At 36.6% G+C, this 18011-nt stretch overlaps 1 protein-coding gene across 2 annotated transcripts in view; it reads left to right on the top strand.

Annotated features, from left to right (window-relative positions):
- The window catches only part of PRIM2 (DNA primase subunit 2), a 136696-nt gene extending 119625 nt beyond the window's left edge, over nt 1-17071 (top strand). For both annotated transcript variants that reach the window (XM_049818289.1, XM_049818288.1), the window contains 2 exons: nt 10387-10455; nt 16440-17071. In XM_049818289.1, coding sequence (XP_049674246.1) covers nt 10387-10455; nt 16440-16667 — 297 coding nt within the window. In that variant the 3' untranslated portion in view covers nt 16668-17071. The remainder of the gene's footprint in view (nt 1-10386; nt 10456-16439) is intronic.
- The last annotated feature ends 940 nt before the right edge of the window (nt 17072-18011 follow it).

Genomic DNA, 18011 nt, shown 5'->3' on the forward strand with positions numbered 1-18011 from the left:
TTTGGGGCTACAGATTACTTACATGGTATAAGCATATAGCATGCTTCTTTTCAAGAATGTGCCAATATCTTTACCCAGGAGACCTCTTGGGTGGATGGTTTCTGCCCTAAAATTTTCCCCATGTTTATCAGACAATGTGCGAATCTGTTACGTAGCCATTGTCATGGAAACAAATGAGATTTTTAAAAGACATCTTCATGCTAGGTCTCAGGGAGCATATTTGTGCTCAAGGTTGTGAGATCTTCAGAGCTCACACCTACAGTTCTGTTCACGTGCTTGCCAAGTGTTTTGCTGTTGTTGAAAGTTCTGTACAGTCCTGTAGTTTTTGTTGAACTAGGGTACTCCAGGGCACTCTTCTGGGCAAGTGGTTATTTGTGAGAGGAGTACATCACGCTTCTTTCTTCACATGAGCGGTAATAAATACTCCTCTCCTAAGCTAAAAAGTTCACTTTAAAGGGTTGAAAAGTCAACAATTTCTGTTCCCTACTGAGATTAAATTCTCATTCTGAAACAGAGGTTGACTGTAAACTTGTCAGGCCTTCCAGAAGCATCAGTCAGGATGTTGATGCTGTCCTGGCCAGAGGGGCTGGAGAAACCATGGCAGCTCAGGCTGTGCACAAAGAGTTTTACATTGGTGGCTGTTCTGTACCCCAGATGAAACAGAGCTGGTGTCTTAACCTTAATTTGTGCAGGTGTGAGTACAGATATTCAAGTCTGAGTTTGACAGAGACCTAGCACATGCTTTTATCAGCAGTGCTTGGAGGCTTGTGTTTCTTGTTTGGGGGACTCTTTATTTTTCATAGCTGTCTGTTGAACCTTTATTATCTCCAGTTCATACGTAGTGATCTGGATCAGAACTGGTACTGTTTGAGGGTGTTGCCTTTCCATTTGTTCACAACATTTTTTAATATTCATCAAGGTCTTGCTGACAAACTAATCTTGAGGACATGGGGGTTTTTTTTCTGATGAGAGGCCTGGGGGCTGTCATAGGACAATGCTCTTTTCATGTTTTATGTATTTCTCTTCAATGATCTTTGTGCTGTCTATCAGCACAAAAACCATGGCTAATTCCTGAATATATTGTGTTCATCAAGGGGATACAGACTCCTGAGTGGTGGTGGTGGTTTAACTTTGATGAAGTTAGTTCACTGTGCTTTAGACCATCAGAAGGTTTGGATTTGTAGTACATTAGCAACCACGTAAGTAATTCTTTTTCCTAGTTCTCCCATAAGTTTCACAGGTTATCTCAGGAGGTCCTTGAATAATAAAATCCAGGCCACTGTCTTAGTTGATTTCAAGTTGATTGGCAGTTGCTTCAGGTGGATTTGGTTGTTTCAGGAAAAAAACTGCAAGCAGCAACCCATTGGTTTGGATGTGTTTCTCTTGCTGTGTTTGGTGTTTATGCCATCTGTTTTTATGGGATCTTTCCAAATCACCTGTGCTCCACCTTGATTTTAGTTCTGGTTCCATGCTTTCCCTGTCTGTCCATTCAGAACCTGAGGCCTTTGCCTGTTCCTGCAGTTTATTGTTGGCACTTTAGTCAAGTGCTTCAGTTGTCCTTAAGGCTCTCCATTTTTCAGTGTAGATGGTAGTTGATTCTCCATGGTAAACTACATTCTTCTCTGCTCAAGAGTTTGGGTGTTTTTCAGCAGCAAGAGTGTATACTTCAATCTGACACTGTCAGAATACATCTATTAATGTTATTTTCAATCTTTTCAGTGTTTTTATCTTGCTTATTTTGGGATATTTCTTAGATTTGAAAAATGTGGAGCCTTTCTTTAGCTTCTCAAGTACTGGCCTTCTCTGCTCAGAATTTTTAATTTATGAGACCTGTCCATTTTTATGTGACTGATGCATAGTTTTCCAAACATTTATTTTGGACTTAGCTATGTAGTCATGAATTGGTCCCTCACTGGGATTTTAATCGGTTGTTTTAGAGTACTCAACATGTTTTGCCTTCAAGCCTGTGAACAAGCACCTTTCTTGTTTATGAAGCTTGTTTCTCATGGCTATTATATGAGCCAGAATGTGGGCTAGAGTCCAGCCTGGATGGTTGTGGTTTTACCCAATATGGTTAGTTTTCCAGTGCTGTTCTCAGTCTTCTGTTTCTACGGCTGTCCTTCATGCTCTTGAGATATGGAGTACACTGTTTCCTTTTAGGTTCATAAGACCAGGAAGTTTCTGAGCTTTTTTCAACAGATAAAGCATTTGGCTGGTCTGTGGTGGAAACAAACCCCATCCTCACAGTGCTTTTCCTAAGGGCTCTCTGTGGACAGGCTAGGTGTGAAAAAGGAAAGCTGGACCTTGGGATGATGGTGCAGAGCAAACACTGCCAGACCTCACATGACTTCAGTAGTCAATCTGAGCATTGGACTGCTTTCATTGCAGTCATTTTGTAGTACAGTCAATAATGAAAAAGTGATCAAAACATTTGAATGTGTGAATCTGCTTGCTGTGCCGTATCTAGTCCAGATTTTCTGAGGCTGTATCTTGTCTGAGATTGCATCTGCTGAAGTCATCTTCTTGAGCTAATAGAGCAGATAACTCCAGGTCTTGCCTAGTTATGATATAGCCTGAAGCAGAAAGAATGAATCCGGATGTTTATTCCAAGAACTGAATTATTTAACTTGTATTTATTTCACACTTTCCTTAGGTTAGGCTATTTCTTTATTTGTGATAGTAGCTTTTTTTGTTTGTTTTAAAAATGCTTCTCGGAGAAGTAATGTGGTTAGCTGAGCATTTTATGTGTGACTGTATAGCATTTGAATTTATAGTATATTTCAGATCACTTTTCATTTCTGTCTTTGGTATACTGCTAATAAGGTAAAATCTTTTTGAAACCAGGTTTGACAATAGCTAATCAATTTGAAGAATCTGAAGATTAAAGCATATGTTAAGATAAATACATCTGTTGCGGTGCTGTACTAAAGGCACTGTAACGTGTTGCCTATACATCTCAAATAGAAAAATAGATATGATAGGCTTTGAATTAGAGTTACTTCAAAGTACCTATTATTTGTTTCTGAAAGCTTTCTCGGAGAAATTACCTTTTTCCCAATTCATTTCTATCACAATAGCGAAAGGTAGTAAAAATTTCTGGTTCTACAATCAAGAGAAATAGAGGGTCTAGACTCATCCTTTTTGCTTTTACTTTTGTAATTGGAGCAAAAGCATTTCTTTAGGGAAAAATGCTTGTATAAATGAACAGTAGATAACTTCAGAAGAAAGAAGAAAGAATGTTCTTTCTAGTAGAATTGTTCTCTTAATTTAAAAAGCTGCTTTTGCCATAATTGGATTAAATTAAAGGCTTTGACTGACTCATTGAACTTCTCACCACATTGAAAATTCACTTCCCACCACCATTGAAATCCCACCACAAATTAACTAGTTAAAACTCAGCTCATAAAACAGGGTACCCTTACACATTTGCTGTCAAGAATTTTTTAGAAGCATTAGACCTTGAATCCAGAAACTGTACATCACTCAGGTTTCTCAACTGGTGGCTAAGACCCCTTGTTCACTGCCCAAAATCTCTCAGATAGTTATTGCCTTTACTACATCAAAACCTGTAAATGCTTTAAAATTATTGAATCTTTCAAAGTGGACAGTGTAAAAGTCTCAAAAGTAAGATTATTCAAGGAAACTTCACAGTGAAAATAAATCTTTGTGGCACTCTGGTGTAGATTTGTGTGCTGAAAGTTTCCACGTATTTTCTATAGAAGGAGGACATTTATAGATAAGAGACAGCATTCAGCCTTTCCATTGTTTTGAGAATAATTGTTGTGTGTTAGGAGTATGTCTTCCTCATTTTATCTGAGATTATACTTTCTCTGACTTACCCTGTATTTTGACACTACACTTCTATGGTTTCTCAGTGAAATGTGTGCTTTTGTTTAATTGTCTTGTATTTAGTTAATTTTTCAAGAATGAACATGCTTACTGATTTCGCTAGGACTACTTTTGCACGTAAGCCGAAGGAATACAATTACAAATTTAACCAGCCAATGCTAAGCCTTCTTTTCTGATGTTAAAAACTCCCCCCTGACTTTTTCTAGTGTGTGTTTATTGATGCTGTGGTGTTACTATTACTGACATCATCGGTGAGTAGAATCCTGTAGAGTATTAACATGACGTGGCTTAACATCATAAGATGACTTAAGACATCCTAACATGACATGGCTTAAAACTAATTATTTTAAAAATTTGAGTTACAGTATTTCAGACTACTAAATTTTCCTAATCTTCAGTTTATTGCTGGTAAGTGGAAACAAGTATTAGAAATGAGAAGTTATATCTGGCTGTTGTCAGGCGAGATTATAATGTTAAAAAAGTCTGTATGTGATTAAATAAGCGTGGACTGTTCTAAAATCTGATTTAAGTGCTGGTAATAAAAAAAGTGTAAATGTTGACTAGTGACTGGTGAAGGGGCTGTGACAGTAAAACAAAAAAACAGCACAGGAAGAGAAAACTTGAGAGAATGCAAGACAGATGCAGAAAAAAAGAAGCACAGCTAACCTGTTTGATAATAACCCCCCCGCCCCCCCTAAGAATACAGAAGGCTTTTAGAGTATGTGCACAGATTTTATTACACATAGAACACAGTTGAAAGTACATAAGGTAGATGGTTGAACTAGAAAATATATTTCTTAAAGTTTGGATTTGATATTCTAACTACCGAAAGGATGTAATAAAAATGTATGGTCAGGTGCTATTGAGACTTTATTACTGGATCACAGTATGGTTGAGGTTGGAAGGTGCCTCTGCAGGTTATCTTGTCCAACCCCCCCTGCTCAAGAAGGGTCATCTAGAGCCAGGTTCCCAGGACTGTGTCCAGATGGGTTTTGACTGTCTCTGAGGATGGAGACTCCACAATGTCTCTGGGCAACATGTGGCAGTGCTCAGTCAAGTGTGCCTTTTAGAGCAAATAATATGAAAAGTGGAGTTAAAATGCATATTTTTTTCCCTGTTGTTAAAGAGATGAATGGCATTAATTTCAGTGTGTCCAATTTAGAAGTATTTAAATTCATTAGTCAAATCTTAGACTTCAGTTCCATGAGCAGTTAATTAGCCTAAATGGGCCCTGCTGGTGTGGAAGGCAGTTCTACTCTGTTCATCCCTGCCTGTTGCGTTTCCATTCCTTTCCTTGGTAAAATAGATTACTAAGTGGTAAAATAGATGAAAAAATTATCTAACTATAGGTTCATCTGGGGAAGGTGAGGAAGAATGAGGTTCATTTTCAGATGGCAGGAATGGGTGGACAGAATTAGGGGCTGTGTCTTCACACTTCAGTAGCTTCAATTTCTGGTGTATAAAACTACTCATGAAATTTTTATTTAGAAGAGAAAGAAGGAAAAAAGCACACAAAAAAAGTCAAAGGGATAAACACAAAAAAAGTTCAGGATGAGAAAACAGGAAAACGAATGAACTTATGAAATAAAAATGTATCAGCTCATTGTTCTCGAAACTGTTATGTTACAAACTTAAAACGTACAAGAGGCAAATAGTTCAATTTTATTTTGTTTTGTAACTTTCCTTTTTTTTAATTTTGAAGTATTTCAGATGCTTGCTTTCATACTTGATAACAGTCTGGGCTTGACTCAGCATTGCAACAGAGGAGTGTAGGTTATCTATCATATCTGAAACCAGGCATGACTGTCTTTTAAAATAGGTGGCTGTAAACTCATGCAGGATTTGTCAGTTAAATGAAAATGTGTCACTGAAACATAGCCAAAAAATTTCTAATAATAAAATGTACATTTTTATAGCATTATTTTAAAACTATGTGAAAACAGAGAAGTGGAATACTCAGGTGCATTAACCCTTCTTGCATTTGATGTTTACACCATTGACTTTCAGCAGATGACTGTGTAAGACTTTGAAAAATAGCCCACAACCAAGCAAACAAAACCAACTAGCATTAGAGCTGTTTCCTTTTGAAATGATTAGCTCAGTTTAAATTAACGTCTGTCTTTGCTTAATAAGCTGCCCAGGGGTTGCTGCAGCTATATGGGCACATATTGACATATTCTTTTCATTCAGACATTCGCTTAACTCTTTTATTAAGTATTTAATGAGTTCCTTACTGACACATGTGAAATAAAAACTTCAGGCTAGAAAACCTGTACAGTAAAAATGGAAGAAAAAATACAGGTATTTTTAAAAGGCATTAGTAAAATACCTTCTGGATCATGACTGCTTCTTTCTTTTACTTTTATAAAGTGGGCTAGGATACAATTAGGTTTTGTTGTTTGACAGTTGTGATGCAAATTGCAGGGGAGAAATTGATCTCTTATGGTGCCATAAGTATCATGATGTGCAGTCCTCAACACTGTGCGATCAAGAACTCTTCCCTACAGAAAACGAGTATAAAAGGAAAAGGAGCTCTGGCAAAGCTGTAACAATGACTTTCTAGCCTGTAAGAGAGTCCCTCAGGGAAAACAGCTTAAATCTGAGAAAATTGTGCTATATATTTGTACATTATAAACAGGAAACCTTCAACATCAGTTTAAAATATAAAGGAAATATCTGAAAGCAGCAAAAAGGACCGATGACTGTACTGACCAGGAGGCAAAAGGCACTGGGGAGTCCTGGGACACGACTTAGTGCTGAGATGGTCGCAAACCAGCCTGAAGGAGAAGAAAACTGGAATGTGTTCAGATACACTCCAGCAGTTGCACCCAATAATATCTTCAGTCACCTTTGAATTAAAGTTAGAAATGAGCCATACTTTACTGAATCTATAGTAGGAAGATTTTCTTTTTGAAAATATAAGTTAATTCTGCAGTTTTCAAATAAAACAAACTAACTTGGGGTAAGTGAAAATAACAATGGATAATTACAGAGCCCAAACTATCCTGCTATGCAAGATCTTAGCTTTGAATGCTGAGGATCTATAAAGCCGGTGCCTGCATACAGCTGCCAAACATCATCTTAACCTCATTAGTAGTCAGTAAAGCAACATCAGAAAAGCAAGTTGCAGATGGCAGTGAAAGAAAAGGCACATAAGGACTAACAAAAAGAGTCCTTGAGTATGTACCTTTACTTGCAAGATAGAGCAATGTAGTGTAAATGTCTTAATATATGTAGAGGCAAAAGATTGCTGCTGTGAATTAAGGTAGCTTTGAGTGGAGGTCTGTTTCTGGGTAACACTAGTGAAAAACAGCTGCAAGCTTGCTTTCATTATGTGCACAAATGTAGTGGGAAAGATAATATTTATTATGAATGATAATTCTGTTTTATTTAAATAGAGGATTGTTAGTTTCTCTGACACAGAGGACTCCTTTCTAGCTAGGCTCCATTCTATTGCCATTTTTAACATTTTTTTGTTTCTTCTCTTAGCAACTTGTTCCCTGTTAAAGCCAGTTAATCTACTAAACCTGTTCTTCTTTGGATATGTTTAATGTGCCCCTTATTCCTCATCCCTATCATATATACAGAAGGTGAACCTGGTCCCCCATGATGTGGCTGGTTTGAACCTACATATATGCTAAACATCAGGCTTATCATTTGGCTGCCTTCTGGCTGCCTCTCAGAATGAGTAGGAGCTGAATGATAGCTGTTTTTTTCTGAATGAGCCACAAAAGTTGGTCTGGCTTTTCTACCCAACCACAACTTTTAATCAACATGTAGGAATTGTATAGCTTTGTCATCTCTACTTGTCAAATTTGGCTGCAATTGGCCAACCAGCCATGGGTTAGTGATGTGGTGGAGAGGGTAAAGGAGCAGGAGTAAAATGATGACTACCAGTGCAATCATTTACGTTAATAAATGTAACAAACTGGGTGAAAGTCTGTGGTCTGTTCTGGTGGGCCATCTGTTCTATGGAGCACTCTGTCGGCAAAAGAAGTGGCATGAAGACCTAGTTACCAAACTTCACTGGAGAATGCTGGTAGAGGTTCCTCTAACAGCTGTTCTCCAAGATACATGTCTTCATAGTAGTACAGCAGAAAAATCTATGTGGTGACCTAATAGCAGCCTCTGAGAGGTCTGAGAAGGGGTCTCAAGGGAGTGGGACAGTAGTTCTTTTGTGAAACAGCAGTGTAGCTGGGCAGTAAAGATTGAGCTGCTGCAAGACAACGTGGTTGCTTTTTAAGAATTTAAAGTCCCTCAAGGCCAGCTCTGATAACATGACCATTATAGCTTTCATATGTCAGCAGTATCAATTCAATGAATTCCTCTTCTCCACCTTAAAAGTGGGTCAAGATTTTCCCAAGGATGGGTCAAGGGCTTAAATGGGCTTGGTTTCAGAATAGTTTGCTCAGAATAATCTCTCTTCCAAAACTGGAATTTATTTATAAGTGCCCCTTTATTCTGTCATCATATGTGCTGTGTCGGTCAGCAGTCCATCTTCTGATAATCTGTCACCTGAAGTTACCATTTTTCCACTGAACTGTCAGAGAAGAAGCTTGATCTCGCAGCCTGTGAATCATTGTGAATTAGTGAAGCAAAAGCTAGCTTTGATAATCCTTGTCTTTTCCGCTTTTCAGGATAGCTGGATGATGGCATCGTTGATACAAAAAGCAGCTATAACCGTGGTCTGTGATTGAAAAGTTAAACCGCAGAATGACTACTAGCCTTCTAAGTGATTAGCTTTTTCAAAAAGTTCTCTTGAATTACAAGAGAACCTTGATGCTTTTGAACTTTCAGGGTTTATACTCAGACTTTGTTCATAGTTAAGTTTTTGTTTGCTCACTTAAGGTTCTGAGATTTAAAATGTATTTACACCTGAATTTAGAGAACTCTTTATTTATATAATTTTTATTAGGTGTAATCTTGATTAAATGAAGAATAATTTTGAGAAAACCTGAAGTATTTATGAACTAGATTAAATTAGTTGACTTATTTCAGCTGGAAAATTCGGGTTAGAAAAGTCTGAATGCTACAGAACATGATGAATATTTCTTTCAACTAAGCAACAGAGATAGAGGTCTTCTGATCATTACTCCAAATCACGTGAAAAATGCTTTTTAAAAAAGTACGTACATACAATATGGTTAGCATTTACTTAAAAATACAGATAGCTCTTTTGCACAGCATAGATTTTATTGTAAGGTACAAGCAGGAAAACATAAGTCAATATGTAATTGAAGTGTTAAGAATAGATGAGTTTTCTTCAATCCTTAACTACTTAACATGACGCTTAATTTTTTTAGTCAAAGGAGGGAGGAGGCTAAAAAAAAAGAAAAAAAAAAAGTACACCGATACTGCCAGATTTCAGACTTCATTGCCTACTTGGCCTCGGCCTTGATCTTTTACAAAAGATTTAAAAGGAGGTGGCAAGAGGGATAGAAATATAATCAGTTGGGCTATTACAGAAGAAACAATGCGGCTAAGTACTTTCTTGGCGGTGTGTTGCTGTTTTTATCCATTCAGCAAATGTGATTTATTTATACATCTGTCAATAAATACAAGATGGCATCCAGTAATGAGTACAGCAGGGATTTAAGCCAGACTGTATTGCTGTGTTTGACACAAAGGTCAACCTTGGGAAAGGGGCTTGAAATTAACATTTCTTGAAAACTGTTTTTCCTTCCACTTGAGGCTATCTCTTAATTCCAGCAATTTTCTCTGTTTGATAAGCAGAGAGAGCATACATTTTGATTATATAAAGGAGGGAAGAGGTGATGAAACTTTAAAAAATTTCTACCGGCATTGCATTCTGGTGATAAGAATGGGACTTTATGCAGCACAGAAGAGATTACCTGAAGTAGAATTGGGAAGCAAATTGTATTTACAAAAGACAGCATGATTTTCCTAATAGGTGTTCAAAACAGGCTATTCACTCACATATTCTGCTGGCTTGACTAGAAATAACTTCATTTCAAAAAGGACAAATCTGATTGAAGGTAAAAGCATTCCCCTCTCACAGATACTTGTCTAAAGGATTTGCATTAAATTTTCTTGATGTGAGTACAGTATTAGTTTATTCTGCATCTGCATGAACTGGTAACATGGAAACTAAAAATACAAATCGTGTCCTTGATTGCTTCATGCTTCAACCACTTGAATTACTAGATTTATGTCTGCAATTATGGAAGAGATGTTGCAATATGATAGTTTGACAATAACTGTCACAATTATATTACCAAAATATACATTCAACTTACTCTTGAAGTTTAGAGTATTGAAATTAAGTTTTAAAGGATGAAGTGTATCTTCCTGTGGTTTTATCTTGTTTTTAATGTAGCCAGGGTATTTTTAAAGAACTATAGTATGTCTAAATGTTGTCAGTTATTAGTAGGGTACACAGATGTGAAAGAAGTCTTGTGCTGCAAAGTTCCATGAGGTATCACACAAGGCTGTCATGAAATACCTTGTCATGGTAAGTATAACCAAGATGTATGTGTGCTACTTCTGAACCCTTTATGTTTTTCTCCCTCTGTATAGATCCTGGAATTGGTGAAGGGCATGCATTACCAGCTGGCCTGTCAAAAGTACTTTGAGTTGGTGCATGATGTAAGTAGCTACTAATTTTTGTTACGCTGTAATCACTGTCTTTGTCTTGAGGAAGGCCTTGGAAATCATGCATAAAGTCCAGAGACTATTTGTCGTTCTCACATCCATCATTAGCTGTCTTGCCTTGTTAGTTTTCATTTCAATAATTTCAAATATTCTTTTGTAATTTTTCTTCATTTATATATTGATCTTATTAATATCCTGAACATTACAAGATGTAGTAAAAGGTTATGCTTTCTTCCTGAAAATGTCAATATTGTTGAATTTTATGTATTTCGAGCCATTTAACTTTTTCAATATCCTGTTTTTAATCAAATTTGTGGGTTTTAACCCGTTACGCAAGTTTGATATTTTGAGATATACCTTAAAAAAAATAAACAAAAAGGATCTAAAAAGTATAATTAAAACTCTAATCTCTCAGCACGTACATGGTTAATATTGTTAATGTTCACATGATGTTTTTTCACATTTTTAGTCATGTGTGATTAGTTTTTAAATCAAGATGAATGTTTGCAGAGCTTTCCCGTTTGCTTAATCATAGGCAAAATTACAGTAAGATCCTCCACAAAATTGTAAGATAGCCAATGGCCATAGTCCATCTTCTATGTGATTTCTTGATTCAAAGAACCAGCTTTCGCATTGGTTCAAGATTCCTTGTCATCAAGAAAAAACAAAGCACAGCCCTTCTTATACCTTTGTTCCCTCCACAACTCAAAAATGGAAACATCCCTTTCAAACAGCAGACTATGGGACAGCCATTGCTAAAGATATGGATGAGGATTAGATGATCCACTCAGAGACATTTACCATTGACTTTTTTTGTTCTTACTGGTTTTCACCTTTGATTTAAATGGAACTGTCTGTCTTCCCAAATTTCCAGCAATCTTGTATGTATAGCAAAGGTATACTCTGAACCAGTACCCGCAGCTATAATCTGAGAGGAACACTTTTTCTTACAGTCTTAGAAAATGATAAAATGGGTCTAATAATCTGGAAGGAAATTCAAAATTATGTACAGTTTGAAATTTAGATAACGCTTGTCCTGTGTAAGGCTGTCAGTAGAAACAATATTTTCCCAAGATGACTATAAGATCCCAAGGTCAACATCCACCAAAGGACAAATCAGCACAGCGCTGAAGATCTGTTGCATTTTAGAAGGCTGTCTTTCCATTCTTCTATGGCAAATTCCAGAAGAGCATTATTTTTTTCAGTCCTGTGGTAATATAAATATCTGTCTTTGCTGCTTGCGCTAAGAATCATCTTTCTGCTTTGCTGTTGGTAAGTCTCTTTAGCGAGAGAAAGCAGAAAGCACAGAAAGGCAGTTTATGTAGTTTGAATGGCACATGCTTATGAGGACAATTTTTTACAGGATTTAGCTGTTAAACTTGCTACCAGCCTCCTTGGAATGATTTTTCTGTCCTATAGCTATGTAATTTTTTTTTTCCATGGGGTGGACAAAAGATGTGTCTCTGAAGCTGGAGACACCTAATCAAACAATTGAACTCTTGCTTTCCTGTATATGCCTAGCAGAGCTCTTCAGTGAAGGAAATTTCTGAAGAATCAATCAGCATAAAATTGATTGTTATTGTTTCTTCAAATAGGTGAATAATCTTAAGTAAAACTTTCCTAGGAATAATGGACTGGTTCACATGGAGAATATCATCTTCAATTATGTAAAAATTTTATCAAGGAAGTGTTTGATATACTTTCAGCGGAGCTGTTAGTGTAATTCTTGACAGTTACAGTGCATATGTAAGTTAGATCTACTATGAATGATGTTGTACTAGAGACTTGCTTAAGATTATGATATTTTTCTAAGTTCATGGGGTCAGTTGCACACTATGTCTACTTAAGGACTCTCTTTCTATTTCGTCCCCATCATCACCTCTTAAGTTTCTATTGCATCTTATGCTGGCAGCAGCTTTGCTGTTGGCCTCAGTAGTCCAGTGCTTGGCAGCAAGACTATGCTGGACTAGAGTGAGAATGTTTAGAACTACTTTTTGGGGGGGAGGTGTCTTTGCACCTCAGTGCTGCTGCTTCAAATAGCATAGGTTACCTAAAAGCAGCTTCTCTGCACATTCAGTGTAAACTAGGCTTATTAACTTTAATGCTATACCTTTCCTGAACCTTTGTTTCACTATCTCACAACCACAAAACAAAGGCAAACATCATTTGTGTGGTCCAGTGCATTGTCTTCAGGCAGGAACTAATGTGTTAAGGAAATGCATGTGTACACAATCTGTTAAGTCTTTCAGTAAGTGTGGGAAAGGAAAGCAGTACTTACAATGCATGAGTGGTTTTGACATGTTTTTGTCCTTCTGGGATATTTTAATAAAAATCAAGAATAAGCTATGTTTATATGTGTAACTAGAGTAAGTATTCTATCAAACACTACCAAAATACTAAAGTACCTTTCTTTATGGTCAAATTTGGATTTTAAGCCATATGGAAAGCATCAAAACTGTTTGAAATTCTAATATTTGTACTTGAGCTCATAATAAGATATTTCATCTTAATTATCCCTTTTAGGTAAGTTTTTATTTTGTACTAAAGTGAGGACACAAGGTAACTTATGTCAAGTGGAAATGAGACACCCTGAAAATGTAAGCGGCATAACTGTAACCCGAAGTAAATAGTCACAGCAATGAGGAATTCCTTTCATGGTCACAATAGTGGCAAGATTTTGTTTTATTTTAGTTGATAGAATTGGATGGCAACTCAAAATAGAGAAACATATTTGCAGACCAAACAGTTCAGAAATCTTGGCTACATATATGCAGTCAAGTAAAAGAGATTGGTGATATCAGCTATGAACTACTGGTAGGTTAAATTAATGTTCTTGTGGCAGGTTGCCTGGAGAAATAATTAGTGCTTTGAAATCTGATTGTGTATAAATCCACTGTATAAATCTACTGTTTTAAGAGCCCGAGCATTATGAACAAGTAAGAAAGCCTAACTGGCTAATGCCTGTGTTACTAAGTTATATTCCAGAGGAACTAATGATGTTGATGCTGTTTGCATGAATATTGCTATATTAATTACTTGTTACAGTTACAGCTGTAATGGCTGATTATTAATATTTATCTGTAAACATTTTATTCTTGCATACTGATATTTTACAGTCCTTGTGTATTTTTAAAAAGTAAATGAAATCTGACACATAGCAAACTTTCTGGTACAGAAGAATCACTTTTGAATAGTTTATTTTAAAACATCTGCAAGAACCGTTTTTTCTTCATTCTTTGTGATCAAATTGTGAGAACACTGGACTTTTTTTCTTTTTTTTCCCTTCTTTTGTTAGGAAAAAAGTGATGTGGTTAATTGATATCATTTAGTGTAGCACCATGATTGCTCCACACATTTTTTCTGTAATATCAGCTATAGTATTATGAGCTGTCGTTTTAAAAGTTCTTGGTTAAAACCAAAAGATATTATAGATACAAAATGATAGCTTCAGTTTTTTCAAAACAAGATGTTCTGTAGCAGGAATACAAAACTAGATTTTGTGTGAAGGCCAGTATGTGCAAAATCTGTTGAATCCAAAAAAAAGTCTTGTGTTAGTATCACCTACTAGATGGAATAAACAGTTCTGGCCAAAGTGACAGGTCTTTTCGCTTGGATCAATACATGTTGTAAACTTAAATTTTTGACTGCCCAGAAGATACATTTTTCTTTTGGCATGGGGATTCCAGATGGATTTACAGGTGTAAATGGATAAAGCAGTTAGGGGTATCTAGTTCCTCTATTTCTGGCAGTAAGTTTCAGGTAACTTATAATTAAGTTAATGATGCAGCTTCTAAAACTGATGTGCTTTGATCTATATTACCTAAAAGCATTGTAAAACTTATATAAAGTAACATGAGCAGTCTAACATAAAAAAGCCAGGAAATTTGTTTTAGCTTCACGTCCATTTTTGTGGTCAAATTTCTTGTGTATTTCCAGCCAGAGCAGAATATTTTTATTCGGAGAACCTTGTTGAAAATTACACAGAACAGATTTGTTTATGTATCACTAGATCACAAATGAAGATGATGATGATTAACAAAACTTCCCCTTTCTCTCTTCAGGCTCTTAAAAAAAAGGTGATAAAATGGGCAGAATTCTTTTAATTACAATAGGGTAGATGGAGTCATATTAAATTTTAATTAACAACCTGTAAATAGCTTTTAGCCAGATACTGTCAATCACCTCTGAGTACATGGTTGTAGGCTCCGTTTGTACAATGAGCTGCTTTTACAGCTTACTCCAGTTTGTTGGCGAGAGAAGAATTTAGAACAAAATTAGGAGTTACAAAGTGAACCTTAAATTGGTCTGAAGAAAACTGAGACGTTAAGGTTAAAAATAATAGAACTAATTAAGAGCTGCTTCTAGGAAAGCCAGCTTTTCACTGTATCACTTCTTTTTTTTTTTTAAGCCTTTTTGGTGCAAAGAAGTAATTTAGTTCCCACATAATGGAAATTGGAGCATGGATGAAAGATGGCTGGATGAAATTCATCCAGATAAGATTGAAATGAAACTCAGTGGTGGCTTCAGGTTTCTTCTTTTTTACTTTGTGTCTTATTTTGAGTGCCAAATTAGTGTGGTAGGCCTGTCACTTATAGCTAAGATTTTTCACACAAGGTCACTTACTACAGTTGCTAATTTCTTTTTTGTGTCTGAATTAGATTTTGTTACACATTGCCATTTTCTGACAGAGCTAAGCTAGGTGGTAGGAATGCATTGAATCAGGGTTCCATTTAAAACACACATTGATTCTCTGCTTTATGATCTTTCACAAGTGGCTGAAATTTGACTTGATGGGTTTTGGCATATCAGATCAGCCACAGTATATGTCCTTATGAGATGCTGTGTGTGTGCAAAGTTGCTTGTTATGCTTGAATGGGTCCCACCCTTCTGGGAAAAAGAGAAGTAGAGGGAGCAAAAAATTACCAGTATATGGCTCTTAGTCTTCCTTGGTTTCTTGTATCCCAGGTTTGGGAAGTTTTCCAATGTTTTTTAAAAGCAGTATTTTTCTAAAAATGTTCTTAATATTCACATGAACTGATGGGCAGATAGAAGGTGCAGATTGCCTGAATATGAGGTGGAAGCACCTGTTAAAGTAAGCATTATCAACTTCTGACGCCCTGAAAAGAGATACAAGGGTTGAGATTTCTGGTTAATATGTCAGAATAGCTTATTTTTAAAGCTGAAAGCTTTGTTCATTTGAAATACTTGATGACCATTAATTTAATGTTCGTTTATCAAATAATTACGGAGCTGAAAGAATGCACCTCCTAAGTGGAGAGGAGCAGTAAAAATATGCCACACCTTATGCTAGTTTTCTGTTCTTTTCCACTGAAGACTAAATGTTCTTTGGTATTGGTGGTGCATCTAGTGTCAGGATGGTGATGTTGGCACTGATGGAGCAGAGATAAGCTTGATCTGTTGGGCTTCTGTCTTAGCCTGCTGCCATGTAAATATTGCATTTGTGGCTACTGGAGAAAACAGGCGAAGAGGTGAAGCTACCTGTTTCCATTCACAGTTTCACACTGATACTTAAGATCTAGATTTATATTGTACAGTTGTTACAACTTATAGTGGTATATCAATATATATTCTCTACTGCCATTTGCACTCTAGACTTGTCTCAGTCCTCCTTTTGGGTAGGGAAGTGCTGTTTTAAGGTGTAGGTTCAATTGTCCTACATCTGTAAAGGTAGGACAGATGGGGTGGTTTTTTTCTTTACTACAGCAAAGACAATGTGAAATACTGTTTTGAATGTGCCAAAGCAGTTGTTTTATTTCTAACATGAAGGAAGATATTTTGTGATGAAAGTAAATCTGTGTCATGCCTATATTTACTGGGACAGTATTTACAAATTGATGCATTTTTCTTCAACAAAATCAGAACTTACTAGATTGCTAATTAATTTGTTCTTGACTGTGAAAAAGATGACTTTTTGAAATAAATATAATAACTCACTGTTCCTTTCCTTTTATGTGCAGGTTGATGACATTGGGTTTTCCTTGAATCATCCTAATCAGTATTTTACAGAGAGTCAAAGACTATTAAGTGGTGGTAGAGAACTGAAGAAGGAACCAAGTAATTCAGGAAACTCTCAACAAAAAAATAATAGTCAGGAAAGCATGAATTCAAATTCTGCTCCCACCTCTTCAAATACAACAGCTGATGCAGAACTGGAGGGACTGGAGGCATACTTCACTGAAGACTAAGCAGCTGTGTTATTTGGGTTTTTTTGTTTTGGTTTGGGATTGTGGGTTTGTTTGTTGGGGGTTTTTTTCGCCTTTCTTTCTTTCATTCTTTCCCTTCTCTAGCTGAATTTGCCCCTATACTCAGGAATATGCACTTCACTACCTGGAAGATGCAGGCATTTAGTGCTTTGAATAGACTGAAGAAAAGAAAGATAGATACCGAAGCTGTAATTGCATCCAGTACTTACTCTTGCTGCTTTAGGATACTGTTTTATATGGCATGTTGAAGGGTGGGAAATGAGAGTTCCTTCCCAATTATTAGGTGATTTTTGTCTGACTTACCTTTATTTTTTTTTCTTCAAAATGTTTAAATATTTTTATCCCATTTTGTGGTCACTTTTATATGTTTCTTCTTAATAAATAAATTGCAAAGCAAAAGTTTGTGGTATTTTCTTCTTAGCTGTATTTGGATGGTAATTAAGTAGGAGTTCTTATGATCAAAATTACCCTCTGGAGGAGTCTGTCTCTTTTCTACGTGAGGAGCTGAGGGAAATCAGCTTCCTAATTTGTGTACCTTGACGCTAAATTTAGAGAGCTGGTTTTGGTGCTTGAAATAGAACATAAACAGAGTTTAGACACCTTTATATAAGAAGGCAATCCAAAAAACTGATGCTCCACCAACCGACTCATCTTGAAGAAGGTAAAAACTTGCTAGCATATGTTCATTTTCAATTTTAAAGTTTCCTCAACGTCTGAGCGTGGCTGGAGCCTCCTGTGTCCTGCTAAGCTAAACAGCTGTCTGAACTCAGGTTTGGGTCACCTATATTCCACCCGTTCCACCAAAGCCCAAGTCACCTAGCACAGGAATGGCATGCAATCAAGCAGTGGTCACTGGGCAGTGGGTGGAAGCTCTAAGTAGAGCTGGTATTTTATATCATGCTGTTAGAGTATTCTCCCGGGGATTTGGAAGGCCTGCATTTTATTTTATCTGGTGTTTAAGGAGTTTCAAGACGACATTTCCCCTTCTCTGGAGGGTGACCTAGCTACTGGTATAGACCAGTAACCACATAAACACAGTATTGTCATTGCTAGTAGTTTGTATTAACTCTGCAAGGCCTTAGCATGAAGCCTCACTGAGCTTGATTTATCCTGGCTTATCTTGCCCTACCTGAAGCTTTGTTTTAGCCATAACAGCAACGGTTGAGCGACAGCCTAGTTTTGTACAATTGTGTAGTGTACTGCCTATTTTTATGATTATTTTGATATATTTCTGTAGCTGATGGCTAGTAGTAAGTAGTTATTTTGTGTAGAATCATTTAATCTATGATCTTAGGTGCCAGAGGCCCCATGGACATAAGCGAATTG

This window comes from Accipiter gentilis, chromosome 15 (assembly GCF_929443795.1).
Source record: "Accipiter gentilis chromosome 15, bAccGen1.1, whole genome shotgun sequence".
Lineage (NCBI taxonomy): Eukaryota > Metazoa > Chordata > Aves > Accipitriformes > Accipitridae > Astur > Astur gentilis.